Here is a 9,534-nt window from a genome sequence, read left to right on the forward strand (position 1 = left end):
TTGAGCCACCGTGCCCAGCCAGAACTGATTTTTTTTTAAAAGAGAGAGTCTATCATTATCTGTTGCTGTGTAACAAATTACCCCCAAATTTATTGGGTTGAAAACCAAATATTTGGTTTTGTGCTCCCAGCTGTTCGGAAAAGCCGCCAGTATTTCTCCACCTGGCTTTCCTCTACCTCCAGGCAGGAGCACCTGAGGTCCCCCTCCCACCCCGCCTTCCGCCCGCCCGCCCGCACGCACACTCGGACCAGCGCTGTTGACCCAGAAGCAGACATTTCTGCCCCTATTCTGAGCACACGTCAGCGGAGGGAGCGGGACGCGGCCTGCGGTCAGTGGCGAAGAAGGCAGGCCCTGCGCGGGGATCTCGGAAGCCATGTGATTCATCATGAATTTCCAGTACAAAGAGGACCATCCCTTTGAGTATCGGAAAAGGGAAGCAGAAAATATCCGGAAGAAACATCCGGACAGGGTCCCTGTGATTGTAGAGAAGGCTCCAAAAGCCAGGGTGCCTGATCTGGACAAGAGGAAGTACCTAGTGCCCTCCGACCTTACCAATGGCCAGTTCTACTTCTTAATCCGGAAGAGAATCCACCTGAGACCTGAGGGCGCCTTATTCTTCTTTGTCAACAACACAATCCCTCCCACTAGTGCTACCGTGGGCCATCTGTATGAGGACAGTCATGAGGAAGATGATTTTCTGTATGTGGCCTACAGTAATGAGAGTGTCTATGGGAAATGAGTGGTTGGAAGCCCAGCAGATGGAAGCATCTGGACTTGGGGGTAGGGGAGGGGTGTATGCGCGACTTGGGGAAAGAGAGGGCGGCTCCCACCGTGAGGAGACAGAAGGTGAAGACATCTAGAAACTACACCACACACACCGTCATCACATTTTCACATGCTTAATTGATATTTTTTGCTGCTTCCTCAGCTCAGGAAGAAAGCTTATCAGGACAGAGCTGTTGCATTGGCTTTGATAGAGGAATGGGGATGATGTAATTTTACAGCATTCCTGAGATTTAATTTTTGTGCAATTTCATGGAAGGGTCAGGAAGTGGACAAGTTGGGGTCAGAGATGATGGCAGTCCAGTAGCAACTCCCTGTACTCCCTTCTCTTTGGGCAGAGATTCTATTTTTGACAGTTGCACAAGACAGGTAGGGAAAGGGGACTTGTGGTAGTGGACCATACCTGGGAACCAAAAAAGACCCACTGTAATGGATGCATCGTGGCCCCTGATCTTCCCTGTCCCACACTTCTTTTCTCCCATCCCAGTTAAAATCTCACAAACACAGTGCCACCCCAGGGGTGGCAGTAGACATCAACCCAGAAATTTAGACAGGGATCTCTTATTTTTGGAAAATAGGGGTTAGGCATGAGGGTGGTTATGATTAAGAAGACAGTTTTGTTATTAAATAGCATTAAACTGGAATTGACAGAGTGTTGAGCATCTCTGTCTAAACTGTTCTTTCTCTTTGGTGCTCCTTCTATCACCCCTACCTTGGAATTTAATGAGCTTCAGGCATTTCCAATTGCAGAATAAAACCACTCCTAGCATCTTCTCTAGTATTTTCCATGTATCAGGACAGAGATGTCTTATGTAGGGAAGGGGCAGGTATGAAGTAAGGTAGATTATCTACACCTCTCAGTCATTCAGGATTCTTGCTCCCATGCCACTGTCCCTTCAGTCTCACACTCACAGAAATACTATGTGATGGCCAGCTGCTTCCCTTCTTGGTTATCCACTGCAGCTGCTAGTTAGAAAGGTTTGCAGGGATGACTTTTAGTAAATCATGGGAATTTTACTGATTTATTGATTTGTTATCACTTTTCGGGTTTTTGGGGTGGGAGTGGGGAGCAGGAATTGCACTCAGACATGACATTTCAATTCATCTCTGCAAATGAAAAGGGTTCTTCCTCTTGGGGGAAATCTGTGTGTCAGTTCTGTCAGCTGCAAGTTCTTGTGTAATGAAGTCAATGCCATCAGGCCAAGGAAATAAAATAATTGCTTACCTTAAAAAACAAAACAAAACATGTGCCAGGTGCAGTGGATTAGGCCTATAATCCCAGCACTTTGGGAAGCTGAGGCAGGAGGATTACTTGAGCCCAGGAGTTCAAGACCAGCCTGGGCAACATAGCAAGGCCTCGTCTCTACTAAAAATAAAAAAATCAGCTGGGCTTGGTGATGCGTACCTGTAGTCTCGGCTACCTGGGAGACTGAGGTAAGAGGATCACTTGAGCCTGGGGAGACTGAGGCTGCAGTAAGCCAGGATGGCACCACTGCACTCTAGCCTGGAAGACAGAGTGAAACCCTGTCTCAAAAAAAATTATTTTTTTAATTTATATTTGATTTATTTATATTTGATTTGATTTGATTTATATTTGATTTATTTAATCAACAGATTAGGAATCTGGAACAGCCTAGGTGAGTATCTCTGAAGGTCTCTCACAAAGTTGCAGTCTAGACACTGGCTGGGACTACAGTCATCTGAAGGCTTGACTGGGGCCAGATGATCTGCTTGCTGCCAATCTCCCTCATGTGACTGTTTCCTCACCTGTAGCTTCTCCTCCCAATGTGTCAGCTGGCTTCCCCAGGGTGAGTGATTAAGACAGAAAGAAGCAGAAGCTGCATTCTAACCTTGGAAGTGATAGACCATCATTTCTGCCATACTCTTTTGGTCACACAGACCAACCCTGGTACAGTGTGGGAGGGGACTACACAAAGGTGTGAATACTTAGAGGCAAGGATCATAGTGGGTGTATTAGTCAGGGTTCTCCAGAGAGACAGAACCAATAGGATATATAGATATAGAGAACCAGGGAAGCCAGTAGTATGAGTCCGTTTAAGTTCAAAGGCCCAAGAACTTGAGGGGCTGCTGGTGCAAGTCCTGAAGTCTGAAGGCTGAAGAACCTGGAGTTCTAATGTCTGAGATCAGGAGAAGGGTGTCCTAGCTCAGAAGAAAGAGAGAGAAAATTCACCTTTCATCTGTCCTTTTGCACTATCTGGGCTCTCAGCTGACTGGATGGTACCATCTACCCTGGGTGAGGGCAGATCTTCCTTATCAGTCTACTGATTTAAATGCCGATCTCTTCCAAACATACTTACAGACATAACCATAAATAATGCTTTCTCAGCTATCTGGGTATTCCTTAATCTAGTCAAGTTGACACCTAAAACTTTTTTTTAGAGACAGGGTCTCACTCTGTTACCCAGGCTTCCATGCAGTGGTGTGATCATAGTTCACGGCAGCCTCAAACTCCCAGGTTCAAGTGATCCTCCCACCTCAGCCTCCCAAGCAGCTAGGACTACAGGCATGTGCTACTGCACCTGGCAAATTTTAAAATTTTTTGTAGAGAGGAGGTCTTGCTATGTTGCTGAGGCTGGTCTTGAACTCCTGGGCTCAAGTGAGCCTCCTGCCTCAGTCTCCCGAAGTGCTGGGATTACAGGCTTGAACCACCACACCCAACTGACACCTAAAATTAACCATCATAGTGGGCCACCTTGGAGGCTGACTACCACAGGGACTACAGAGGACTTTAGGACATTGTCCTTGATGTACTCTGTCATGCTCCTATGACAGCTCTTTAAGGAAACTTACAGTAAAGATCTCTATGTATGGGGAACGGGGGAGATGATCCCATTACTCAAACTAGGAGCCTTAGAGACTTCTGCAACCCTTCATGCTACATAGGATCGAAGTCTTGGGTACTACGTCTTACCTTCTTGCTACCCAATTCAGCTATGAATGCCAGTTCTACTCTGTTGCAACCACCGAATGTTGGCTCCAGGATGCTCTATAGGTCAGTTTCCTTCAACACTTCAAAAAAGAAGTAGGCTACAAGGTCCTTTATTTCAGCTTCCCTTCAACCTCTCTGGGGTTCCTATCATTACCCTTCCCTAGCTTTCCCATTGATGTTAATTTCCCTGGCCTACCTTTAATCATGCAAGGCTGTCAAGAAGTGTATTTATTGGGAACTGCACTTGTCCATATGCAAGAGAAACTTGACTACTGTGGTTTATCCAAATCAGGGATTATTTTTCTCACGTATCAAGAAGTCGAGAAAGGCTGGTTGCAGTGGCTCACACCTGTAATCCCAGCAATCTGGGAGGCCGAAGTGGTGGGTAACTCGAGGCCAGGAGATTGAGACCAGCCTGGACAACATGGCAAAACCCTGTCTCTACTAAAAATACAAAAAAGTTAGCTGGCCATGGTGGCGCACGCCTGTAATCCCAGCTACTCAGGAGGCTGAGGCACGAGAATCGCTTGAACCTGGGAGGTAGAGGTTGCAGTGAGCCAAGATTGTGCCACTGCACTCCAGTCTGGATGACAGAGAGAGACTCTGTCTCAGAAAAAAAAAAAAAATCTAGAGATTACTAATACATGTCTAGTGAAGCAACTCCAGGATGCTGTCAAGGACCTGGGTGTTCTCTGTCTTCCTGCTCTGTCAACCTTGGTGGGTGGCTCTTGTCCTCATGGTCACTTCCAGTCATCATGGCTGTATTCCAGAATAGAATATTGCTCTGTCATTAAATGTTATTATCACTGAAATTATGTCATCGAACATAGATAAATGAAAGATGTAAAAAAGTGTGTGGCAAAACACATGTGAAATATGATTCCATTTGCATCTGGTGAATATCTGTCACTTGTCTACCAGCACACTATCTTTCTAGGGGAAATAGCACCTGATTTTTCTTTACAGAACAGCACCCCATGCATAGTTCAGATGGGAGCTGCCATCTGCTTACTTGATCCTTCCTCTCCATCACAGGGTCTGGTTTGGACATGAGCACTCAACCCAAACCAAGCTGACGGCAGAACTGTGCTATCTGGCCCAAAATGATTTGTCAAGAAGAGCACAGATGACTCATGCTGAGCCTATCAGGGACCTTTCCTGGGACTTTGTAAGCTGGAACCAAAGGAAAAGGACCTGTTCCTTTCCGGAAGTAAAGATGGGAAGATGTGAGTCTGTAGGCCATGGCAGCCATATTTCCTGCCAGCTGAACTGCGTTCCAAGAGAATGAGACGAAGGCAGAGAGAGGGAAGCAGAGGGCAGAAGCTAGAAAACTTTTAAGAGCATTTTGAGTCCTGGGTCACTGAAGCCAGAAATAACTCTGAATTTTCCTGAAGTTTGTTTTATGAGTCAATAAATATTCCCTTCTTGCCTAAGATAGTTTGAGTGGTGAAGTCCAGGCACTTGCAATTCAAACATTTCCCACTAATGCATCATCATTTCTGTTTGAAAAAAGAATCCATGCATATGTATACACATATACATATACATGTACATAAATACAGTACAGGAATACATTTTGCTCATCTGTATTTTAAATCTTCCTTAAAGAACACATTAATTTTAATACCAGTTTTAGTTTTAGAATTACCCGTTTAAAATTATTCATTGTAAAGAGTCCAGATAATTCACACAAAAGTGAATAAAATTAGAAACAAAATGAGAGGTTTTCATCCTTGCCAATAATAACAAAATAGCAAAATTATCTCAAACCCTTTTAAGCTGAACCACTTCCAGGATAATTAACCCATTCAACTTCTTGGTAGAAATTCAAAACAAAGTACTCAATGTCTAGGTCTAAGTGATTTAAAAGGCTCAGGCAGGGATTATCACCAATTGGTTTGATAATGGACAGTTATCTTAAGAGCTCCCTCTTTACAGATAACAGGGGTCAGCATGCCCACATTTGCAGGAGGGAGGCCTGAGTAGATTTCTGGAGGGCCTCCCCATCTATGCCTGCCAAGATCTGGGAACCAAATTCGTTTCCTGTCTCTGCAACCCCACATCCTTTATAAAAAGACTGTTCTGTGTGCTGTGAACCGTATGAGGAAGGCTTTGTGACCTTCATACACTAATTTTTGCAAGACAGAAATTCTCTATTTCAAGATGCTTGTTGAAGGCGCTATGGCTCACGCCTGTAATCCCAGCACTTTGGGAGGCCGAGGCAGTCAGATCATTTGAGATCAGAAGTTTGAGACCAGCCTGACCAACATGGTAAAACCCTGTCTCTACTAAAATACAAAAATTAGGACAGGTGTGGTGGCTCATGCTTGTAATCCCCGAACTTTGGGAGGCCGAGGCAGGGCAATCATGAGTTGAGGAGTTCGAGACCAGCCTGGCCAACACAGCGAAACCCTGTCTCTACTAAAATACAAAAATTAGCCAGGCATGGTGGCGGATGCCTGTAATCCCAGCTATTCAGGAGGCTGAGGCAGGAGAATCGCTTGAACCTGGGAGGCGCAGGTTGCAGTGAACCAAGATCACGTCACTGCACTCCAGCCTGGGCGACAGAGCTAGACTTCATCTAAAAAAAAAAAAAAAAAAAAAAAAGATTAGCCCGGCGTGCTGGTGGGAGCTCATAATCCCAGGTACTTGGGAGGTTGAGGCAGGAGAATTGCTCAAACCCGGGAGGTGGAGGTTGCAGTGAGCCGGGATAGTGCCACTGCACTCCAGCTTGGGCGACACAGTGGGACTCCCTCTCAAAAAATAAAACGTAAAAAATAAAATAAAACACATTGCTAAACCCTATCTTCCTCCTAAATAGGAGGAATTAAAAAAAAAAAAAAAAAAAGATGCATGTTGAAATCACATATTCCATCACCACGGAGAGTTTCTCATTTCCTCTAACAAAACACTTTTCTTTATTTTTATGATTATATAATATACATTCTTTTTAAAAATAAAATTAGAAATACAGATACATAAAGAGAAAATTCCTACCATCCAGTACAAAAACACTATTAATATTTTGTTACATAACGGCGGTGGCTCACCCCTGTAATCCCAGCACTTTGGGAGGCTTAGGTGGGCAGATCATTTGGGGTCAGAAGTTCAAGACCAGCCTGGCCAACATGGTGAAACCCTGTCTCTACTAAAAATACAAAACCTTCAGCCTGGACAACATGGTGAAACCCCATTTCGACTACAAATACAAAAAACTTAGCCAGATGTAGTGGTGGGTGCCTATAATCCCAGCTACTCAGAAGGCTGAGGCTGGAGAATCACTTGAACCTGGGAGGTGGAGGTTGCAGTGGCCGAGATCACACCACTGCACTCCAGCCTGGGAGACAGAGTCTGAGACCCTGTCTCAAGAAAATAAATAAATAAATACATACATAAATAAATAAAAATACAAAAATTAGCCTAGTGTGGTGGCATGCACCTGTAATCCCAGCTACTCGGGAGTCTGAGGCAAGAGAATTGCTTGAACCTGGGAGATGGAGGTTTGCAGTGAGCCAAGACCTTGCCACCGCACTCCAGCCCGGGTGACAGAGTGAGACTCCATCTCAAGAAAAAAAAAAATTGTTACATATCTTTCAAGTCTGTGCAATAGAAAATTGTCTCTGAGCAGAAGCTAGAGTTCAGACATCTCTGGGGAGAGGGAGAGATTCCTTCCTTTCTTTCCCTACTCCATTTGAATCCTCTATGTGTGTTGACATCTGGTGTCTTTATCTCTTTTTAAAAATTTTTAAATTGATCACGGCTCGTTGCAACCTTCAACTCCCGAGCTCAAGCGATCCTCCTGCCTCGGCCTCCCATATCACAGGAATTACAGGCATGAACCTGTAATGTAAACCCTTTTATGTTTAAAGAGAGGGGAGATTTTTGGTACAGAGGTGCCTAGGGAGGCAGAGAGGACACTGGTGAACAGTCTGGTGTCAGCTGGTTTCTTCTGCCAGCCCATGACAGCAACTGAGAACAGAGGAGTGAGACCTTGGTTCCAGGCAATGCCACGTCCTAATCAGTTGCTGACGGTGGCTCCCCATGGTAGCGCCACGCCGCTAAGCAGGACTGCTGCAGCGCAGGCAGCGGGGAGGTGGAGGAGGCTGCTGACTAGGGCAGGGGATGTGCTTCATATGCGAAATGTGCCACCTGTGGAGATTCCCAAATGAAAAGGGAAGGATTTTCTGAATGAGGGTGAGAAAGAACACTGAGGCCATGTAGTTAAGGAGATGGTGTTTCTCAAATTGCTTCTCAAACACCTGGGGAGCTTGCATTTTTTTAAAAAAAACTTTTGAACACCTTTTATTACTTTGATCATTTTTACTTTTAATGACGTTAGCAGCAGCATTATATTTTCAAGGAACCTTGTACATTACACTTACATGGAGGATCCAAAATAAATCCACAGTATTTTTGAGTACTCAGGGAATATTAAATATCATATGGCAATTTTTTGGAATATGATGACTTTCACAGCATTTTCTTTTCCTCCTTTGTGGGAACAAAAGAAAGCAATATGCTATTTTTAAAAGTTTCCAGGCAATATGCTAAGTTGGTTTTGTTTTTTAATTTTTTTGAGAAAAAAAATTCACAAGATAAAATTCAAATTTTTGAAGTGTACAGTTCAGTGTGTTATTTTTTGTTTTTTCTGTTTGTTTGTTTGTTTGTTTTTTTGAGGTGGAGTGTCACTCCGTCACCCAGGCTGGAGTGCAATGGCACGATCTCGGCTCACTGCAACCTCTGCCTCCTGGGTTCAAGGGATTCTTGTGTCTCCGGAGTAGCTGGGATTACAGGCAGGTGCCATGATGCCCGGCTAATTTTTGTGTTTTTGATAGAAACAGAATTTCACCATGTTGGCCAGGCTGGTCTCGAACTTGTGACCTCAAGTGATCTGCCTGCCTCGGCCTCCCAAAGTGCTGGGATTACAAGCGTAAGTCACCGCACCCAGCCCAGCGTTTTTAAATTTATTCCTAATGTTGCGCAATCATCACCAGCATCTAATTCCACAACATTTCCATCACCCCAAAAGGAAACTCTGTACCCATTGGCAGTGCTTCCCAATTACCCCCTTCTCCCAGCCCTTGGCAAACACTACTCTACTTTCTGTCTCTATGGTTTTGCCTATTCTGGACATTTTACACAAATGAAATCACACATGTGGCCTTTTGTGTCTGGCTTGTTTCACGTAGTGTAACATTTCAAGGTTTCTCCATACTGTAGTATGCACAGTTTCAACCTCCAGGGCTCAAGCGATCCTCCCACCTCAATCCCCCAAGTAGCTGGGACTACAGAGGCATGCGCCACCACACCTGGCTAATTTTTGTATTTTTTTAGTAGAGGTGAGGCCTTACCCTGTTGCCCAGACTGGTCTCAAACTCCTGGGCTCAGGCGATCCTCCTGCCTCAGTCTCTGGAGTAGCTGGGACCACAGGCATGAGCCACTGCACCCAACTGAATGTACCATTTTTGTTTATCCATTCATCAGTTAATGTGGGAGTTTGCATTTTTAATACATATTCTGGGCCGGGCGCGGTGGCTCAAGCCTGTAATCCCAGCACTTTGGGAGGCCGAGGTGGGTGGATCACGAGGTCAGGAGATCAAGACCATCCTGGCTACCATGGTGAAACCCCGTCTCTACTAAAAAAAAATACAAAAAAATTAGCCGGACGTGGTGGCGGGCGCCTGTAGTCCCACTCGGGAGGCTGAGGCAGGAGAATGGCGTGAACCTGGGAGGCAGAGCTTGCAGTGAGCTGAGATCCGGCCACTGCACTCCAGCCTGGGCGACACAGCGAGACTCCGTCT

The 9,534-nt window shown here is 45.1% G+C and overlaps 1 protein-coding gene across 1 annotated transcript; it reads left to right on the forward strand.

Moving 5' to 3' along the window:
- The first annotated feature begins 133 nt into the window (after positions 1-133).
- LOC108517211 (gamma-aminobutyric acid receptor-associated protein-like 3) lies at positions 134-2,011 on the forward strand. Its single transcript, XM_017854989.1, has one exon. The coding sequence runs from the start codon at positions 386-388 to the stop codon at positions 737-739; it is 354 nt and encodes a 117-aa protein (XP_017710478.1). The 5' UTR covers positions 134-385; the 3' UTR covers positions 740-2,011.
- The last annotated feature ends 7,523 nt before the right edge of the window (positions 2,012-9,534 follow it).

Source organism: Rhinopithecus bieti, unplaced genomic scaffold, assembly GCF_001698545.2.
Source record: "Rhinopithecus bieti isolate Rb0 unplaced genomic scaffold, ASM169854v2 scaffold_39857, whole genome shotgun sequence".
NCBI lineage: Eukaryota > Metazoa > Chordata > Mammalia > Primates > Cercopithecidae > Rhinopithecus > Rhinopithecus bieti.